This window comes from Lepus europaeus, chromosome 2 (assembly GCF_033115175.1).
Source record: "Lepus europaeus isolate LE1 chromosome 2, mLepTim1.pri, whole genome shotgun sequence".
NCBI classification, from domain to species: Eukaryota; Metazoa; Chordata; class Mammalia; order Lagomorpha; family Leporidae; genus Lepus; species Lepus europaeus.
The window spans coordinates 106,394,532-106,417,682 of NC_084828.1; the positions used below are offsets into that span (position 1 = coordinate 106,394,532).

The window sequence follows — 23,151 nt, forward strand, 5'->3', positions numbered from 1 at the left end:
TGCCTGATCACTTCTCAATGGGTCATTTCCAAAAGAAAAGAAAAGAAAAAAAAAAAAAGTCTTTCCATCACAATCTGTCCTGTGAGTTCATTCTAGAAGTTCCTGGAAGGCAGAGGAGACATGGACATGGGGCCTGGCCCTGAGGTTATAGCTGGGCATTATTAGGCTTAATGCCAACAGAAACTACGGAGTGTGTGCCTGTGTGCCATGTGGAGATGGGCCTGTCATTCATCCAGTTCAGTGACAAGGTCTCCATGAGAGCCAGAGTAGACTGAAATGACAGCTTTTAAGTGGTGCAGGCCACAGGCAGGGTGAAGCTGGGAAGAGGCAGAGCTGGGGAAACAGGACTTGGGAGTGTCACATTGCTCTTTCTGCTACAGACCGACTGGTCCCCACTCCCTCTTCTGCGTGGTGCTGAAGGCTTCTGTTGATTTTAAAGGTGACCTCAAAGAGTATCCTGCCTCTAAGCTTCAAGCTGCCTACTCTGTCTGACTGGGACAGTGGAGGGTGTATTTGTATTTATTGTGCTGTAATATTTTCACATCCTGTGACATCATACTCGAAATTTTTTAATGTCTACAGAACTTTTTTGTAGAATCATCAACTAAAGCACATCTGAATATCACTAAAATCTCAATTTCATACTTTCATACAAAAAAGACTATTATAAATTTGCCTTAATTTCATTGTATAAACATGCTAGCCTATCTCACTCAAGAAAATGTCTTGCTTTGTAATAATAAGAGGAGGATGCTTTGACATAGAAACTATCAGCTTGATACAGGGAAACTTACACTTATTTTTTCCTTGAATGTTTGGGAGAGAAAATGGTATTCATTCATTCATGAAGATTTGGGGGCTTGTGGGTTTGTGGAGAGATTAGACATACACAAAGAATTTGAAATTGTTAAATTATGCACATTAAATGCCTGCTTGCTACATATAGTTTTAGCTGCTTATTTATTTTTTTAGTGTGGTTGGCAATGAAACAGCAATAATAAATTATTAAACTGAAATCATTAACTGACTGTTCACAGCAGACACTGTACTCTGCTAATTGTATGCTTGGAGGTAGCACAGAGGGCGGCTGTTTCAGAATTCTTCTTTAATTAAAATTACATAGAATTACAAAGCACCAACTGTGAACAGTAATGAGATCTTGGTAAAACCATTCTGTTCACCTGGAAAACAATGCAGGCCCACATCGAGAAGACCTGCCACATTTTATGCTAATAACACAAGGAAGTGGACATTGTTGAGAAACAATGAAAATATGACAGAGGATTCTAGGAGCTATTTTGAGTGGAATCTCTTTATTCTTTGATTCTCAGACTTAAAAGATTACAGATATCTTGAGTTGATGCTAATTGCCAAACTGTGTTTTCAAACTTTTCAAAGATTTAAACCTTGATGAAGAACTTAATTCCAGAAAGTCAAAATTCTGATGCTTTGTTGTCAAAAACATATCTTTAACTTGAAATAAAGCTGAGGTTAATGCTAGAAGACATTTAATTATTAAAACACCTACGATTAATGAACATATTTTTATTGCTTTAAAATTGGGAAACTAGAAATTTTCCATTACAGAACAACTTGAATTCTTTAGCTCATCATAGATTTAACTTTTTATAGTATTTTATATTTATTATATTTATTTAGACTTTACAGAGTATAGGTCTTTATGATATTAACAGTAAATATAAGCAGTTTATAGTTATTTACTATGTTTTAAAAAATAATTAGCATTTTGAGGTCCGCATTGTGATATCTCTCTCTGTAACTCTGACTTCTTAAATAAATAGCTAAGTCTTTCAAAAAATAATAAGGATTTTTATAAATGAAAGTGAAATAGGCTACCATTGAGTAGCCTCTGGTAAAGCCATCATTGTAATAACAAAGCTAAGCATGGTGTTATGTATGTGTAACACAAATCCATTAAATGCACTCTGATAATATGGTTTCGATCTAAGTCATACCTTTATAGCTTATTTGATATTTAACCACCTATAAATAAGTTGAAACATGTAAACCACATGTAAGCCATTTCTGACTTTGCCTAAAAAAATCTGCTACTGACTTTACAAAAATCATCAGAATACTGTTAGATACTTCAAATCGTTAGTGTTTGAGTGAAGCTACAAATGTTCATAAAAGCTTTTTCCATTTTATTATTTGCAGTGTCTTTATGTATCGAAAAGCACATGGGTCTCTGAAGAGTGGAATGATAAAGGGGAAAACCACACAGTTATTTTTGGCTAAGCTTCTAGGAAGTATATTAATTTTTTTCAAGCCAAAAAAAAAAAAAAAAAAAAGAGAGACAGACAAACTTGAAATCTGGGTAGGCTCCTTGATTTTAAATGTCAGTATTTTTATCTTTTTGTGGAAGGTATCAAAATAATCTAGAGTAGTTAGTGGGCATTTATCTGTGCCGAACCACCAGAGTGGAGAATACAACTCCTTTTAATGGTGTTAATGACAGTTATTAGTTATATAACTCATTAAAAAATGTTTGCTGGTTTTTTCCTTCTTAAAGGACTATGGAAATATTTAATTGGCCATATTTTAAAGTTTTGGAGATTAAACAGTTTTAAAATTGTGAAGCATTGCCTCTATGAAATCTTTCTCTGATATGTAAAATATGTAAAAAGAAGTTTCAGGATATTTTTTATGTTTCCCGTCATTTTTCTGAACCTTAGTTACCATTAAGAACCACCAAAAATATTGAAATGTTGGCTGGAATTGTGCTTCTTAAACTGGACTTAACACAATTGAAGGTGTATTTTTAATGAAAATAAAAATCTATAAAGAAAATATTTTAAAGGTTTATTTTTCATTTATTTGAAAGGCAGAGTTACATAGAGAGGAAGAAAGAGACAGACACCTTCCATCTGCTGATTCACTCCCCAAAGGGTGACAGGGTCAGGGCTGGGCCAGGCCTAAGTCTAGAGCCAGGATCTCTCTTAGGACCACCCACATAGGAGGAGGGGCCAAAGGACTTCTGGTATTTCGCCCAGGCACGTTAGCTGGGGTCTGGATTGGAACTGGAGCAGCCAGGACTCAAACTGGTGACCATATGGGATGCTTGCACAGCAGATGGCAGCTTAATCTGCTATACCACAATGCTGGCCCCTAAAAAGATACTTTTAAAAAGCTGTGTGTAGGATAAAAACTTGTATTTGAATTATTCTTAGCACAATAAAAAATTTTAGATGTATCTTAAATTTCCAAAGTGAATTTGTAGAAATCTGGATCAGATTAGCATAGCAGGTAATGCCTGCATTCCATATGGGTACTGGTTTGAGTCTCAGTTGCTCTATTTCCCATCCAGATCCCTGCTAATGCGCCTGGGAAAGCAGAGGGAAGATGGCCCAAGTGTTTGGGCCCCTGCACGCATGTGGGAGACTTGGAAGAAGTTCCTGGCTCCTGGGTTCAGACTGGCCCAGCTCTGGCCTTTGGAAACATTTTGGGAGGTGAACCAGTGTGAAGTAGGCAGGCATACAGGTTAAAATTGATCAGATTTGTGAACTGGAAGACCACACCTTCACCACACCCCTGTGTGGCCTCATGCCCCTACCTGATGCCTTTGCCACGCCCCTGAGTGGCCTCATTCCCCTACCTGACCACACTGGGGTGCCCATCAGCCAATCAGGTTAATTAACCACTCCCCTTTGGAGTGGGTTAAAAGCCTAGGGCACAGTGTGCCCAGGCCTGCGCTCTTCTTCCCTGGCCTCTTGTCAGGACAGGGTTTGCTTAGCCCTACGCCTCCAGGCTGGTTCCTGGTGGTTGGTATGAACCCCCATTCACCTCTCTCCCCTAAATAAAGCTCTCACTCTCCTATGCATCTTCCTCACTAAATAAAAGCTTAAAACGTACCATGCTGCCTTGTTTATCTGTGCCAGTATTTAGAATTCTTCTCTAAATATTAGGCAAGAACCTTCTCGGGCTTATTAATATCGGGGATTTAGTAATAAGCCCGTGTTGAAATCGTAATGCACCCCAAATTCTGGTAGTGCATGTGGCACCCCGGATAGCATTTCTAGGGAACTTTAAGGGGCCACATTTCAGTGTGAATTTTAGGGGGTCTTGTCCGATTTCAAGTGGATGGAAGATCTCTCTCTCTCTCTTTCTCTCTCTGTAACTCTTTCAAATAAATAATAAAAAAAAATCAAGATCATTACTTTGAACCATTTTTATCAATTCAGATTAGTCTTTTTTAAAACTATGTAAATAACTGATAAAAATACATAGTTCTTTTAATTATTATAAAACACAAATGAAAAATGATACAATTCTGTCTGGCCTAAAGATGGCCAAAGAGAAATTGCCAGGAAAGGAAGCAACAGAGCAGGGCTCCACTGGGAAGTTTTCCATTAGGTTTGGGGAAGGGAAACTCCAGTCAACTTCACAGGTAGCCTGAAGACGCAGTGGCAGGGATAGGAAGTTGGACATCATATAAAGTATAGGAGTATTGGGAAATAATTCCACAAAAATCGTCAGATAACCTGACTTCTGACTAAAGTCAAAGTAGTAGTTTATCAAGCTGTTTATATTTCTTGTTTTATGTACAATGTTGATTCAACATTCAGAGCAAATTAAATGTGCGAATTGGACTCAATTCTCATTTATACCCCTATCTATAGAAAATTTGCAAACAAAATGGAAAACAGGATGCTCAGACTATCCTAACTTTTTTTTTTTCTTTTTTCTCCTAGGATCAAACTGGAACAGAAAAGTTTTACATTCTGTACTTTTGAGCATTTAATAATATTTATTGGTAACTCCTGTGATTGAGTAGCTTAGTACTTAACTTGAATACTACCTGCCAATTTAAGTAGGAGTTTAGAATATTTTTAATGGCTGTTTAAAAATGTTAACTGTGCTTCAAAACAAGTCTATAAAACAGATTTGCATTCATAGGACTTAGCTCACTGTGGTCACTCAGCAGGAATCTATTCTAAACATATTAATGTCTTAATTGTTACTGTTTTAACAGAGAAAAAAAGGAATCATTTTAAATCAGCTATCAAGACTTTTTAAAATAGAAAGATACACTAACCTACATTTGGAAAATTTGGAATTTCTAAAGATTCACACTAAGTCCTTTATATTTTATGAATTAGATAACAAATATCCAGAAGTTAAAAATTTTCAGAGGGTTCAACAAATTCCAAAGCTGAAAACTAGAAGCAACATTCTTGAGAGCATTGTGAGGAGTAACCCATACCCTGCCCAGGAACAAAAGATAACCTGAACGTTTGAAGACAACAGTTTTCCAAGAGAATTTCATAGATGACAATCTGTATTTGATATTTTAAGTTTATTGTTAGTTATTTAGTATTCAAAGTGATGACTTTCAGGCACCTGTAATAATTTTTAAAAAATATTAATGAGCATTTTGTATGTAATCTTCATTCTACTTCTGGGGTTCATAGTAAATTAATTTTCAATGAAATGGCATAAACAATCTCATCAAAATAATTCTTATGTTATAAAATTTTAACAAATGTAAGTTAAGTGTCTAATACTGCTTTAATTTTCTAATGTGAAGGAATATTCACATACATATGTCAATGAATACAATGTAAGTTGATTCATTCCTTGCACTTCAAGGAGCTAGTTCTTCTGCTGGCCTGGCTGTATGTTATTTTATTTTGGAAAATAGTTCAAACCATATTATTAATATCTTGATAGCTTTGTTCTTGGTTTCTGAGAATCATTTTTAAACTGAGGGTTATGTTATTTATCTCCACAAGTGATATAACTAGAGTAAAATTCAAACAAAGAAAAAATTATGACTCCTGAATGGAAACAAGATGAACGGATGAATCAAAGAGCTTCTGTAATACCCAATTTAACATAGAATAGGAAAAAGATCAAATCAATCTGGTAAGCACTTAGGTTTGCAGAGGAAATAGAACTATATGTCATAAAAATGAAAAGAGAAAACAATTTTGATATTAATGAAGTAGGAAATATTATTGTTTAGTGTGGCATTCTTGGAAAAATAAGAATGTATTACCTATAAATCTAGAAATTATGTCCTTATGAATTTATAAAATATATGTTTAATCTTGTTTAAAAGAATACCTATAAACTTTACCATAAATAATATTATGAACTGGAGTACTAAATGGTCTCACAATATTTACTCATTATCTCAATAGGTGTAATATCTTCTCTTATCTATATAATTTCATTTTATTTATATGATATTTAAGCAAATCAAGAAAAGAAATAGTACTTTTTAAGTCTAAATATATTGCTCAAGAAACACTTCAACTCTAGCTTGTCTTCTTTTTATGGAATGTGGGGTTCTTTTTAAACAAATATCAAATGTAAAAATGAAACACATTTTGATATTGGGCAAATATTTACAGAGATTAGAAAACATGCAAAATGGGCACAGAGAGACTGCAAGGGAAAGATTGTTAGTTCAAAGAATGTGGACAAATTTGTCAAAACGTGGGATGAAACAGATCAAAAGTCAGTTCAAGAAAATAAAAAAATGCCCCTCATTTTAAAACATTGCAATGGTTGGCACCAAAATGTAAAACTTAACATTCATTTTTTTAAAAAATTAAAAATGTATATTTATATGTAACAACAAGCAAGAAGACAAAACACATCAAAAACGGGAATTAAAAACAACTCTTCAAAAAAAGACAAGAAGTAAAAAAATAGAAAGTGGTGGAAAAAGTGACCGAGGCCTTTGTCATGCAAATAGATTTGGTGGAAAAAATACCTTCATCTTCAGCACCGTCATTATCACCTAAATCATCTGTCTGTTTCTTTGTAAGGGGACCTAGGATCGAGAACGGAGAAATGGAGGGAAAAAAAAAAGACAATTCAAGAATAAACAAGACTGAGGGGAAAAAATAAATGTAAATTCTAAAATTCTCAAGGATATTTCCAAAAAGAGTGGGGAAGTAGCAATATCATCATTGAATATCTATTTTCTTTAAGGAAAAAAAAAGCTCTTTCCCAAAAATATCTCACTGAATATCTAATTTTTGAATATTTTTTGAATTAAAAATACGCTATAGTTTGAAAATAAGTAATAACCAAAGCAAATGATTTCTCAAAAACACCCACTTCATACAAAAAGTAAAAAAGGAAAAAAAAATCAGTTTTATTAGCTGAAAGAACTTAATTTATTCAGTGTCTTTTCTAATTTAAATTGGTGAAAACAGTAAAGAAAGTAGTTCAATTGCATTCTTTAATTTGGGATAATAAAACAACATTAGGGAAAACAGATAAGAACATTTTTAGTTTTTTTCTTTTTTTCTGTTTTTTTTTTTTTGTCAGTGCATTAACACAGACTTTACACATTTTTAATTCATACATTTTTCAAAACAGTGACTTTTTAAAATTACTTGTCATTACACAAATATTTCCCCATGCATTTTTATTTAGATATTAGCTGTGGCTTCAAAACATTTGCAACCTGCACAAATTTATCAATAGAAAATCCCACCTTTAGCAAAGCAAAGATGCCATCAATAGAAGTTATCAATAGAAGGTAGTTGCCGAGTCAGGGCTTATATTTCATAATCAATTTAATAATATAATGGAATTATGCCCTATTGCAATTTCAGGCCCAGTGTAACTACTTTTAACAAGAGCATGCTTAAAAAGAATAAATTTATTAAAAACTATGAATGCTTAATAAATGTTTTATTATATTTAACAATGCTAATTTGCTACAATAGAGGAGCACACCAACGGGGAAAGTCAAAGGCCATATGAAAGTAATTTTATCTGTCACATAAATGACATATTCAGCACACAAAAAAAGCAAGTGAAGCCCCATATTCTCTTTTTGTTTCCACAACCATTTAATTTGTATGACATTTCATAATCCTCATGCAGAAAGCAATCACTACAAACACAGGACAGTCAAGTTAACGAACAGCCAACCACATAGCAATAAGCAAGAGATTTTTGTCATGCATAAAATAACAGTCATAAAAAAGGAAGAAAGAAAAGGACTGAAAGTCATATGTTGATTTCAACAACATCAGTAGTAAAGAAGCAAGCATTAACTTTAAGCCCACTTCATAGCAAAGGATTGTTAAACATTTTGATAAAGACCTCTAAGTCTTTTCGGAGATTACTGTGTATTATATTTGCAATTCAATACTAAACCTACTATTACAACTCTCAGAGAATGAAAAACATCATACCAGAAAACAAAAGACAAAATATGAGATATAATATGGTATTATTTCATCAGCTCAGAGGCAGCCTTGGAAATAGTAATAACTATCAAAGGTTAAGAGGCCCGAAAAGTAAAAACTGATGACATAATTGAGGGGATCCAATGATTACCACAATTAAAATGTCATGGTTGTAAGGTCATTCTTATCCAGATAATTGACTATACACAACAAATTGATACCCTTGTATAGTTACACCTTCAAGCAGTCAGTCCATAAGAGAAAGCCTGGATGAAGCAATGATATATGTTAATTGGCACTCAGTTGCATATTCACAGAAATCTATATTTCTTTAGTATGATCCTGTTTAAATAAAAAATGCACTCTTCAGATTATCTGATGTTCACACAATGATGTGGTTAATTTTGAAGCTTTAATTTTAAAATTACTGAATCAGAATACTATATTTGAAATATTTCTGACTTCAAATATAATTCAATATCATAGATTTAGAAAATGATATGTCCATGCTTCTTATTTTTCTGTTATAACCTAATGGCTGCAAAATATACATTTTTTCCACAACCCTCTTTTCCAGTGTATATATTTGCTATGGTTTTATGTGCTAGTTAGCAACATAAATTAATAGTAGCATTATTTATTGCTGCCAAAAGCACGATCTACTTTCTAGTTTGGTTAGATTAAGAAATCACTAAAGTGAAATCAAAATTTTTTACAGAATCATTTGAATATTTGAAGGCATATGTAAAATCTATCACAAATCATTCTCTTCAATTTGTTTAGGGCTCCATAAGATATCTCTTGCGGATAACATAGGTAGAAATATATTTCTTTCCCACTTAGAGCGCCAAGGCAATTTAGATGATTTCTATCGGAAATCAATCAGGTTTTGCAGCCACAAGCCAGTGATTTTATGGACATTACACACATACAAAATGGCTAGCTCTTGGATGTAAATGAAATGAGTGGTGAGAGAGTTTTTACTAAACATGATCTCCGCTGTTTTGCATGTGGGCACAGGTCTTGATCACCATTTGACACTGAGTTGTCCAAAGCAGTGAAGTCATGGAAATTATAACTGCAGTTATATAAAGAGAGTTTTTCAGTGGAAGGTTTGATTGAGCCTTACTATATTATTATCATTGTCAGGAATCTGAATGGCTCTAAACCAAATTAGGGTAACTAATGATTGCAAAAATGCATCTTTATCATTGTAAACCTGAAGAGTTAGGAACAGATACTGATATTCAAATATGTGGGAACATGATTATCCTAGAAGTTTGAGTTGAGTTCTCCTATCTAAATTATTTCATTTATTGATACTATATAACACTCTGCTGTCAGGTGATATTAGATTACTCCTATAGTATGGATTCCACTGGTATTTAGGGATTGCAGCATAAATGGTTTTTGTTAATAACAATACTTTTTTACACATCTGATTTTGTAGGTTCCCTGGGAAGAAAAGGATTAACAATTTTTTGGAAAAACTGACTCTAAGAAGAAAACAGACTTCTCTTATGCCCTACATCTAAAGGCACTGAGAATAAATATCTGAGAGTGTCTAGGGTTGCGAACAGAGAAACTCAACTTTCCTTTCTCTGAGGATGTCTCAATGGAGTAAGAGATGCTTCTGAATCAAGCCAGAGAATGCTATATGATCCTAAGATTCCTTATTCCCATGCTGCAGACTTCCTTAAACTCTCCTTTGCTAGCACATCAGCAACTGTGGCTCACTTTTCCTTTATTCTAACCTGTTAAATTTGATGTAATCACTGGTGTGAAAGAACTTTAGAGACAGAAAGTACTGTCAAAGTAATTGGCATTTATTTTCTTATGACAAGCAGATAATCATATCTTAGGGGTGCAATATGCCTGTTAATTGAGAAACATGATTTCCTCATTTACCTTTAAAATATGAATAACAATAATTAACAATATTCCAATCAGTTTATGCTTCTTTTAAATGACAATACTGCATTTTCAATACCAGCTGTTAATAACAGGTATCTCAAAGCACCAAAATGTGAAGCAAAGGAAACCACTAAAATCTGAGTATAGAAGTGATTTACTCTACCTTGAAACTCCACTGGGTCTTTCCTCCCCAAGGAACATACAGAACTTTAGATTTAATAGGAAAGCAGACCTCCTGTCATTGGAAAGGGAGTAAGAGTAATTACTATACTTTATGTCTCCTACAGGCAATGAATGGATTCAGTGAGACCACCAGGCTAAGTGAGGTAAAGGGAACACCTAACCATGAACTTTGAACTCATTCAATCCTAAAAATAGTTAATCTGTGATTAACCTAAGCATAACTCAAAGTATCACTTTACAGAGCACATGTGATACAGTCTTAGATTTTAGAATCTGACCACAGTGCATTTTATTTTTTAAAAAGGGGGAATAAAAATATCAGCATTTCTCTAACTGCAGAATAATTATGAGCTCTGAAATAATTACTATCCACCCATATTAATGCTGCTTTTTATCATTCTCTTTGATGAAGGGCTAATACACTTTAGGTCTCAAATACATTAGAACTGATTATAAATTCCTTCATTATGGGTTCAATCCAGCAGAAATTATCTGTACTTTGTGTCACACATATCTGAAAAAGGCAAGTAGGTTGAGGATATTATTAGCTCCTGACTTGGAAGGCTGGCTATGAGAAATGTGTCCTTCTTATGGGAACAGGTTTCTGGAATTTTTAGGTTTCAAGTTCTGGGCTCCAGTGAGTCCCACCAAGATAGATGGGAACCCCGGGCTAATGGCCTTGCTCTACTCTTATGCCACACTGTCTTGATCCTGCAGTCACAGAGGTGAAGGTCATTTCCACAGAATGAGAAGATTTAAGGAGATGGCTGTTGTGCTGGAGCGATTGGAAGCAGGCTAAGCATTTGCAGAGGTTGTTGCTCCCTCGGGACAGAATTTAGTTCATAAATCTTGGATTAAGGATGTGAAAAATCTGTATTTTACATGGATGACAAGACCAGAATTCAATGCATTTTAAATAACAACATGACCTTACAAGGTACTTCAAAAAGTTCTTGGAAATATATATTACGGAAAACTGCACATGAGTTTCATTCTTTTTAACCACTAATGAAATTTACCTCTTAATTTTATTTTCCATAGTTTTTAAAGTCCCCTTTATAGGTGATTGTTTCCAAATTGATACACATTAAAAAAACAATGAATTTAAAGAATTAGATACTAGTGCAACTGATGTCATGGTAAAGCTATTAAATTTTACTCATTGAAATGTAGTTGAACGAGAATAAACACATGTTGGGAATGCAGAAACGAATAAAAGTGACGATTTGGAATAACATTAGTTGGTATCTATTTAACAAAAACATAGTCACACTTCTTTAACCATCAATTGTTTGGGCAGATATAAAGAAATCATAGCTTGGGGGCCAGTGTTCTGGCATAGCAGGCTAAGCTACCACCTGCAGCCCCAGTGTCCCATATGGGTGCTGGTTTGTATTCTGGCTGCTTCTCTTCCAGTCCAGCTCTCTTTTTATGGCCTGGAAAAGCAGTGGAAGATGTACCATGTGCTTGAGCCCCTGTATCTACATGGGAGACCTCGAAGAAGCTCCCAGCTCCTGGTTCTTGGCTCCTAACTTTGGATCAGCTCAGTTCCAGGTATTGCAGCCATTTGGGGAGTAAACCAGAGGACGAAAGACTTTTCTCTCTCTCTCTCCTTCTCTTGGTCTGTAACTCTGCCTCTCAAATAAATAAATAAACTATATTTTTTAAAAAAATCATAGTTTAAAAATAATTTTCTTACTGAAAAATTTTCCAGTTAGATAACATTTTAGAACAATGTGATCTATCTGCATTAGGTTAAAATATAAATCTCCCTATGATGAGATACTGAAAGCAAACTTTGAAATAATTGATATTTAAAAAAAAAAAACTTCTATCTGCACCAATCCCAATGGCTGCATTTTGCAATCCATGAAGATGTCAGGGTGCACTTTATGAAAACTGTCTGAACAGGCTAATGGTTTATATGGAAAGATGCTTTGGGAGGAACCAGATTTCAAGGGCCTGAAAGCAGCAGGCATGCTCTATGTTTATCTTTGTGTTGGAAGAAAACACCTACATGAACACAAAATATACTCCCTCAGACAGTTTCCTGGAGGCAGAGCAGCCCTTAAAGCACGACTTTTGTGAACGGAGTTTCTGATGTGAAAGTCAGGAAAGGAAGAAAAAGAAATTTCCTCCAGTCTAGGACACTGAGAAGAGCTCATCTGTATTTATAAGAAAAATAACTTTTTCTTCTTAAAATTACCTTGATTATAATACTTTGAAGTCAAAAACAATCATGTCAGAGTAACATGGATAAGTTCTGGTTGAAAAAAACTAACTAGATTAAAAGTCAAGAAAATAGGCTACCCCTAATGTGAGCATCATCAAATGTACAATCTCATTATTTTTGACACTATTTATTTTTAATTCTTAGTACAGAGGCAGTATTTGCACAGCCAGAAGCATCTCAGAAATAATGTTCCATTTCATCTGGAGAAATACTGTTGTATGCTGAAATAACCTTTCGGGACTTAGAAGATTCTACATTGCCCTGACTTTCCATATATTACCTAGAGACGCACAGAGCAAGAGTGTGAGGAGGACATCACTGTCACCAGATGTACAGAGCTATTGGGATAAGGATGGAACTGAGAAAGTATCAACAGTGCAACCTCCCTGGCATGTCTTCATTACTCAGTCATCCAGCCATTCAACAGAAGCACATTGTGCTACATGCTTAGGACTCATGGTGAGCAAAACAGGAAAGATCACTTGCCCATGTGAAAATCACATCATGTTGGAGAATGAAACATAAAACAAGTAATCACACACATAAACCTATTGTTACAAATGATGATGTGTCAAGACAGAAGTGTTTTGATGCTATGAAATGTTAGACCAACGACCTGGCTGAGCTTGGGAGGTCTTCAGGAGTAGTACAATGTGGCCAGAGAACTGAGAGAAAAGTAGACACCAAGCAGGCCAAGAGGCTGAAGATGGGGCAGTGGAATCAGGAAAATATTCCAGCCGGAAAAAATAGCATCTAGAAAGGCTCTAACAGGAGAGGGAGCCTGAAGGTCAGTGTGGCGGACATAATCAGGAGAGAACAGAGTACTGGTAGATGAGGATAACAGCCATCAGTTGGAGCGGGCAATACCTCCAGCCTGAGGATATTTGTCTTAATCCTAAAAGCAATGAGAAGTGATTTGCAGGGTTTTAGCACACACTTATAGACTGTGCTGTATCTGAATCTTAAACAGAAAATCAGAAAGAGGAAATACTTCTAAGAAATATGGTAGTTAATATTTTATACAGAGGCCTGCATTATCATCTCATCAGGCAAGAATACCCTTATTAGAAGGAAATTAGCTAATGGAAAAGGAGCTTATAATGTTTTATTCCATTTCTATTTGCAAATAAAATGGAAATTATCCCCAACAGAAAGGTAAGATTCAAGACTCCAGCACTTCTGAAATTTTATAACTGTTCTTAAAGTTTCTATCAAAATGTAGGAAAAGTTAAGTTGATGTTGCCTGAGAATGAACATGCCAAGAATTAACATATCATAACTGTAACTGAATTCATACAAAGAATATTCTCAAGTTCTTTCTACTTGATAACTCACCAGCATCTGGGTTCGACATGCATGCCCATCTTCTCCACTCTCAAAGCAGATTTACCTTCCAACACAAGATATGTTTTCAGAGATTTAAACCCTCCCTCCATCAACAAACTCGAAATCTGGAAGTAACCTTTATTTCCTCTTCCAGGTCTCAAATTTCACCAATTTTCCAACAGAAATCCCATTCCTACAACTCATTCAATCCTCTCTATACTTGGTCTAGCCAGTGGTCTCATTACTACCCATCTGAATTAGTAGAGTAGCCTCTTGGTTTGTTTCCATCATCATCCAAGACTCTAGATCTTCCAAATCAATTTTTTACTAAATAAATTTCTAAAGCTACAGAAACGAATGGGGGAAAGTTCAAAGAGAAAACAAAAATTAACCAACATAAATCAGTATCTACTAAGATGTGCACATATTGGGGGCCAGCATTGTGTCTCACTGGGTTAACCCATTACTTGCAATGAAATTGTAGGAAATCCTACAGCAGAGTGCAGTATAGCTGCTTCACTTCCCATATACTTTCCTGCTAATGATCTAACGGCTTTGGCCCTGACACCAAAATGGGATATCAGGATAGAGTTTTTGGCTCTTGGCTTCACCTGACCCATCCCTGGCTATTGTGGCTATTTGGGGAGTTGACCAGCAGATGGAAGGTCTGCCCTCTCTGTATCTCTCTGCCTTTCAAATAAATAAATCTTTTAAAAAATGTACACACATTCAATTCCTTCAAAGACTAAAACTGTAAACATTTTAAAGGAACGAGAATTTAAAAGCATGAAGTTTTATGTAGATCTGGTGAACTGCAAATTTTAAAATAGCTATAACAAGACAGATGAAAACTAAATATGGCTTAACACTAGTTTTGATGTTTTAGAAATTCAGGAGCAAAAATAAGATATTTCATATGCCAAATGGAAACAAGTCATTTAAATGGTTTTATTTTTCCAACTTCAGTGAAAATTAATGTTCCTTAGGCATTACTTTCATTGTTACATTGTTCTTTAAAGGTCTTTGCTGTCTACTTATTGTCATTCTTTCTTAAACTAAAAGTTCCAGCCTGAACAGTAAGATCCCCCTGACTATTCCAAGTTTTCTTCTCAGTTCCACTGCTTTCCAAAATATACCTCTTTTCATTGTGAGTCTTGTCACTTCTGTGAAAAATAGTGACCTCATGTTCACATTTTGTTTTATTCTAGGTAGTTAATTACTTAAAATTAAAATCATAATGAACTCATCTTGGAGAGGGAGAAAGGCATGAGCATGGATGAAGTAGAGAATCTCCCCTAGAATAATATGTAACAGGGGCCAGCACTGAAGCATAGTGAGCTAAGCTTCTGCCTGCAGTACCGGCATCTCACATGAGTGAAAGTATCTTGGCTTCTCCTCTTCTTATCCAGCTCTCTGCCATGGCCTGGGAAAGCTGTAGAAGATGGTCCAAGTGCTTGGGCCCCTGCATACGCATAGGAGACTGGAAGAGGCTCCTGCTCCTGGTTTGGATTTTCCCAGCTCTAGCAGTTGGGGCCATTTGGGAAGTGAACCAGCAGATGGAAGACATCTCTCTATCTCTCTATGTCTCTGTGTGTCACTCTACCTCTCAAATAAATAAAAAAAATCTTTTAAAAACATCATGTGCAACATATTTTAACACTATCAAAAAGAAGTATTATTGTGTGTTTGGATCACAGAATAATAGGAGAGGTAGTTCTGTATTGCACAGAAAGATTTGACTGTGAAAATACCTTTGCTCTTCAGCAGTACTAAATTTATCTCCATAAGTGAGATGAAAAATGGAACCATTAGTTAGTAAGGTCCTATTTTCTGAGTGGGTGTTGGTGGAAATGAGCCCTTGAAAGCCCAGTTCCCTGATGCCATTGTCCCCGGGGGAGCTGGATTCTTGACAAGTATATGTTCCCCTCGGATGACATCTTGACAGTGTTTGGTCTCATACATGCCCTACCCTGCTAAACATTCTTGGTCCTCAGGAAGCAGTTTCACTCTTTCTGTGTCCTGTGTACTACTCCACATATCTTGATTCTCTCCTACCATACAGACTAGAGAGAGGGTCAGGGACACAACTTGGTGCTCTCGCTCTCTCATTCTCCTTCTCTCTTACCTGAAAGAATAAATATCAAGACTATAGAAACAATTGTTACTATGAAGGTTATGTGCATATGACATTAGAGCCAGAAGGAGATTCACTGAGTGACTATCACTCTCTCTTTTCACAGATGAAAAAAACAAAACTACAGTGGTTAAGTTGCTTTTTGGCCAGCACCAATAGCCAGTCAAAAGCAGGGTGACATTCATCACTCAGTCTAATTACCTCCTTTAAAATATGTAATATAGCAGCAAGAAGCAAGTAGAGTAAGGGAAAGACTGGATGTGGGGGTATCTAATGCAACATGGATCTGTTTAAAACAAACCATAAATCAATAGATCTATGGTAATTATAGTTCAACTACAAAGCCTTTAGTATACCCCTAAGCAACATTTTATTTAAATTTAATTAAAGTTAAATTCAAAATAATAGGACATATTTATTGAAGTATCCTTAAAAGGAAAACACAACACAAAAAGAAATTACAAACCAGCCAATGGACTTCAAAGGACAAAAATTCCTACAATTCAAATCAAATAAGTAATACCAGTTAAAAGGGATAGTTTCTCAATAGTGTCTATTATTAAATTGAGCAGTATGTGGAATAAATAAAGCTTTGAAAAACTAAGTAATTAAACAGATTCAAAACTAGGACAAAAAGGGCATGGGCTACAAAATGTGGTTATATATACACAGAGGATTAGTAGTCACCATGACAAATAATAATAAAATTCTGTCATTTGCAGCAATAAAGGTGGGACTAGAGGACAGTATATTAAGTGAACTGAGACACTCAAAGACAAGTACCATATGATATCACTTATGTAGTAACTAAAAAGTTGGGCATAGCATAGCATAGCATAGCATTAGATGTTACCAGAGCTTGGGAAGAGTGTTGGAGGAGGATAGCAAGTGGACCATGAATACGTACATGGATACAATTGAACAGGAGGAATAACTACGAAAATTCCAGAGCATAGTAAGATAATTATAGTTGACAACAGTTACTTGAATATTTCTAAATGAATTTTGAATGTCCCCAGTACAATGAAACGATAAATGACTGAGGTGGTACATAAGCCAATTACCCCCATTTGATAATTACAAACTGTGTACAAGAATTGAAAGCTCACACTGTAACCTTAAATAAACACAATTACCATGTTGCAATTTAAAATCAAAATACATTTAAAAATTAAATCTAACATGTATGTGATATATTAAGAAGCCTAGATATTTAAAAGTAGCAATCAAAGGATATATGAATCTTTAAGTAATGCAATCTAATAGAAGAATAAAGAGTGACTAGATTTAAAAAAAAAAGGAAATTAGTGCTAATGCTCATCCATACAGATCAGTGGAATACCGAGAATGCCACACACGTTAGGATATAACTATTGCCCAGAACCACTAGAGGGTTTATACTCCAGCACTGAAGATGCTTTGTTTTGGGTCCCTTTTCCAACAGCACTTACTATAGCATGATTCAGAATTAAGACTTCAAGTTTGGCATATCAGAAGGCTCTTAGCACCCAGCCACAGTGGTTTATGCTGATATGCTTTCCAACTAAACAAGTTATACTTTTAATATCAGTTCTGGATACTCACAAAGACATTCCCAAACCAGAAAGTTTGAAACTCTAAACTACATTTCCCTAAATATAAATTAAAACTAATTGATTTAATCTATGATATATATATATATATATATATATATATATATTTGGATAATATTCTCTTTCATGTGTTAGCTGTATTTGCTTGGTCATGTTATTTTCATTCTATAAAGTCTCAACAGACAATATGATATCACCTAAAAATACTGCTGTAATAACTAAAATTCTCTAGTACAAGGCTCTGTAGTAGGCATAGACAAGTTAATTTTTTGTTTTACCCATCACCTCTCTTCCACTCATTGTTTGAAGCCAAATTGTCCGTGCACACACATACACACACATTGTACATTTGAAACTCCCTAATTACTAGAAGAAACCTATGCTGCTGTTACATGGTATCAGGTGCACTGAAATGAGAAAAAAATAAACAAACAATTATAGATATCGATGGAGGAGAAAGGACAAGATAAGCTGATCTATACTATTTCTCTACATGCAAGGAAAGAGAGGCAAGATTGTGTGCACTGGAATAAAATAAAAGCACATGAGTTAGTTCTGCACTCTACAGCAGGGTTAAGTTTCATAGATACCCATCACCAATTGGATGCTACAAAAACAATCCAGGATTAACTTCATGAAGATAAAGCAGTCTGAAAAAAAGTAGAAACCCTGGGATATTCAAACAGAGAACTTCAAATCTGAACCTGAGTCTGATGCTTAGTCTCTGTTGGGGGTGGGGGAGGGAGAGGGTGGAGTCTCCACAGGTTCTCTAAGGCACAGACTCAGGAAATTTGAGTTCCATTCCAAGTACACAATAGCCTCAGAAGCAAAGAGATAATTCAACTAAAAATTACAGTTGCCAGAGAGGATGCCATCTTCTTGGAGCAAAGCAACTAACAATCAGTAGGGAAGAAATGCCATCTTAATAAGGGGAATAGAGGCTGCTCTTGAATTCTACCAAATGTTTAAAGAAGAACTAATTCCAATTCTTCTCAAACTATTCAAAACAACTGAAAAGGAGGAATCCTCCCAAATTCTATCTATGAGGCAAGAATTACCTATAATTACAAAACCAGAAAAAGATACAACAAAGAGAGAGCTATACATCAATATCCCTGATGGACATATAAGCAAAAATACTCAACAAAGTTCTAGATAATCCAACAGAAGATCAGAAAGATCATTCACCCACCTCAAGTGGAATTTAACTCTGGTGGGCATGGATGTTTCAACATATGCAAATCAATAAATGTGATACATCACATAACAAATTGAAGAGCAAAAACCAGATGAACATCTCAATAGATGCCTATGAAAGCATTTGATGAAATACAACATCTTTTCATGATAAAATCCTTAAGCAAATTGGATACAATACAATTAAGGCAATATAATTAAGGCAGTATATGACAAACCCACAGAGAACATCATACTGAATAGGGAAAATTTGAAAGCCTTTCCACTAAGGTCTGGAACCAGACAAGAATGCCCACTTTCACCATTGTTATTCAATTTAGTTCTGGAAGTTTTAGCTAGAGCTATTAGGAAAGAAGAAGAAATCAAATAGATACAAATTGGAAAGGAGGAAATTAAATTATCCCTATGTGCAGATGACATGATCCCATATATAGGGGAAACAAAAGACTCCACTAAGAGATTACTGGAACTCATAAGAGATTTGGTAAGTTGTAGGCTATAAAATCAACACACAGAAATCAGTAGCCTTTGTATACTTAGAGAATACCATGGCTGAGAAAGAACTTGTAACATCAGTACCATTTATAGTAGCCACAAAACAATTTAAAAACCTTTGAATAAACTGTATCAAGGATGTGGAAGATCTCTACAATGAATATTACAAAACATTAAAGAAAGAAATAGAAGAAGACACCAAAAAATGGAAAAATCTTTCATGTTCATGGGTTGGAAGAATTAATATCATCAAAATGTCCATACTAATGGAAGCAATTCATGCATTCAATGTGATCTCAATCCAAATACCAAGGATATTCTCAAATCTAGGAAAAAATAATGCTAAATGCATATGGAAACACAAGACAATGCAAATAGCTAAACCAATACTAAAGAACAAAAGCAAAGCAAAATGCATCACAATACCAGATTTCAAGACATACAATAGGACAAAATTAAATAGTCTGGTACTGGAACAAAAATAGACATGTAAGCCAATGGAACAGAGCAGAAACCCCAGAAATCAAGCCATGCATGTACAACCAACTAATCTTTGACAAGGGAGCTAAAATCAATCCCTAGAGAAAGGGCAGTCTAAACAGATGGTGCTGGGAAAATTGAATCACTGTATGCTGAAATATGAAACAAGACCTCTACCTTACATCTTATATAAAAATCAACTTACAATGTATCAAGTATCTAAATCTATGACCTGACACCATCAAATTACTAGTGGAGAACACTGGGGTAACTCTGAAGACATTGGCATAAGCAAATGGAAGACTCCAAAAGCATAGGCAATCAAAGCCAAAATAGACACCTGGGATTATAGCAAGGTAAGAAGCTTTTGTACTGCAAAAGAAATACTCAACAAAGTGAAGAGGCAACTAACAGAATGAGAGAAAATATTTGCAAACTTTAAAATTGAGAAAAGAGTAATATTCAGGATCCTTAAAAAGCTCAAGAAATCCAACAACAACAAAACAAATAATCCTTTTAAGAAATGGACAAGCATCAACACTGTGGCATAGCAGGTAAAGTCACCACCTGCAGTGCTGGCATCACATATGGGTGCTGGTTCAAGTCCCAAATGCTCCACTTCCAATCCAGCTCCCTGCTAATGTGTCTGGGAAGACAGTAAAAGATCCCTGGGCCCGTGCATCCACATGGGAGACCCAGAACAAACTACAGGCTCCTGGCTTCAGATAAGCTCCGCTCTGGCCGTTGTGGCCATTTGGGGAGTGAACCAGCAGATGGAAGACTTTGCTCTCTCCTTGCCTCTCTGTAACTCTGCCCTTTCAAATAAATAAATAAATCTTAAAAAAAAAGAATGGACAAAGGACTTGAGCAGGAATTTTTTCTAAAGATAAAATACAAATGGCCAACACATGAAAAAAATCCTTGTGATCACTATCCATCAGGGAAATGCAAATAAAAAACACAATGAGGTGTCACTTCACTCCAGTTAAAATGGTTCTCATACAGAAATAAAAAAAAAAATAAATGCTGGTCATGATGTGGGGAAAAAGGTACCCTATTACATTGTGGGAATATAAACTCGGACAAACATTATAGAAGGTAGCATGGAGATTCCTCAGAAATCCATTTATAGATCTACCATTGGACCAAGCCTTCCTACTCCTAGGAATTTACCCAAACAAAATTAAATCAATATACAAGAGTTTTTTATGCTCCTATGTTTATTGCAGCTCAATTCACATTAGCTAAGATATGGGATCAACCCAAATGTTCAACAATTGATGAAAGGATAGAGAAAAATGTGTAAACACTATGGAGTACTACTCAGCCATAAAAAGAATGAAAATCTGTTTTCCACAACAAAATGGATACAACTGGAAACTATTTGCTTAGTGAAATAAGCCAATCTCAAGAAGAAAAGTATCATATTTTTCTATGATATGTGGTAGTTAATATAAACTACAAAAAAAGGTACAGGTGTGAGAAACATCTTGTAATTTGATTGTTGTTTTTAGCCCTTATCTATACTCTTCTGGAACTGTGACCTGTTTATTTTTCACTTGTTGAATATTATGGTTAGTGGTACATTAATCCTGTGATTATAAAGTTATGTTTTTGCAAAAATTCAAGAAAAAAAAAAGAAGGAAGGAGGGTGATTGAGAGAGAAAGATAATGAGGGAATGAAGTACAGCTAACTTCTTAGAGTTGTGCTATGAAATATGTGAAACCTATTCTCTTTATATTAAAAAATTAAAAACAAAAATAATTAACAAAAATTACCTTTGAGAAAAAAATTACAGTCCCCATATTCTGTGGTCAAAGTGTCCAAAATGATAACATAGTCCAAATTGAGTTATGATTTGAGCTCTGACTTTTAATTAGAATATATGAAAGAGATTGCTCATACAACTTCATATCTTGAAGCCTTCATTTATTCAGCTATAAAAAGGGAAGGACAGGGGCCAGTGCCGTGGCTCACTTGGTTAATCCTCTGCTTGCGGTGCCAGCATGGCCCAAGTGCTTGGGCTCCTGCACCCGCATGGAAGACCAGGAAGAATCACCTGGCTCTTGGCTTCGGATTGGTGCAGCACCAGCCATAGCGGTCATTTGGGGAGTGAACCAACAGAAGGAAGACCTTTCCCTCTCTCTCTCTCTGTCTATAACTCTGTCAAATTAAAAAAAAAAAAAAGGAAAGGAAGAATCTTCTATTTATACTGGGAGTTTGGATGGGATCAAATACAATGATGTTGGTGAAAGTCTTCACATTGTGAAAGATTTTTACTATTGGCATTCAGCCTAACATAGCAGGGGGACAACTAATTACAATGGACATGCTAATGATCCTAAGGCCTGGCTGCATCATATATTCAGGACAAGAACATTCGCATTAACATAAAGAAAAAGGTACACATACACCTTTTTCATGTTTTTTTTTTTTTTAATTAAAACATTCTTCTTCCTTATCTGCCTATTAAGAAAACAGGTTCTGGAATCCAAATTCCTGATTTTGCAGTCTAGCTCCACCACTCTATCTGCTGTTAGTCTTCTGACTTCTTACTTAACCCTAGCCTCTGACTGAGCCATTATCCCAGCTTCATAGGATTGGGTGTAATATTAAAGGTAGTCATAATTGTGTAGCCTTTAGAACAGAGTCTGATACATATTAGGGATACAATATTAAGAACTGTTATAACATAGTAAATGAAAAACTAAAAAAAAAGTTTACCTGACAATAGGGTGAAGATTTTTGTGGCATCTTTTAAAGAGCGAAGTTTCCAAATAAATTTAATAAAATTATTGTCTTTGTCAGTTACTACTTACTATTTAGGCACTATAAATTTGAAATAGATTACTAACAAAAGAAAGAGCAGAATGTCAGATCTGAGTTGACAACATCAGCAATATATAGAAAAACAGAACATTTAAAAGCAAAATGTCATAGCGAGTTTTATTTCCTTTGTAATAATACTCTTTATGGAAAGAGCTGACAGATGAGGATAAACTAGTATTTTTAATGCTTTATACAGTTAAAATGCCAATCATTTTTTGCAGAGAAGTAAGAATGACATTTCGGATAAAGTTATTCTTTAAAATTATTTGAATGCTTACATATTTTGCTAATAGCATTACTTGCCAACACTGAGTTTCTAACTCTGTTTTCATGGATTATGATAACGTTTAAAAGGAATGTATGTTCATCAACACTATGGAACCAACGGCCTGAGGATGGTCCTACTCACAGTGTTCAGCTTAAAAATATCTATATTAAAAAACATGGCCACTGAAAGTTTACCTTCTATCTTGTGTATGAATTGTGTTTGGGAAACCCATGAGCAAAATTAAGATATTTGATCTTCAAAATATAAACATGCCATCTTAAAAGAGGCTTATCGCTCAAGTATTTAATGGTTGCTGGATTAT

General features: G+C 35.1%; 1 protein-coding gene across 6 annotated transcripts in view; it reads right to left on the bottom strand.

Moving 5' to 3' along the window:
* Positions 1–23,151, bottom strand: part of NLGN1 (neuroligin 1) — a 741,857-nt gene that overhangs the window by 518,748 nt on the left and 199,958 nt on the right. For 3 of the 6 annotated variants that reach the window (XM_062177886.1, XM_062177868.1, XM_062177911.1), the window contains one exon: positions 6,743–6,802. The exons of the other annotated variants lie outside the window; for them this stretch is intronic. In XM_062177886.1, coding sequence (XP_062033870.1) covers positions 6,743–6,802 — 60 coding nt within the window. The remainder of the gene's footprint in view (positions 1–6,742; positions 6,803–23,151) is intronic. 6 annotated transcript variants of the gene reach the window in all.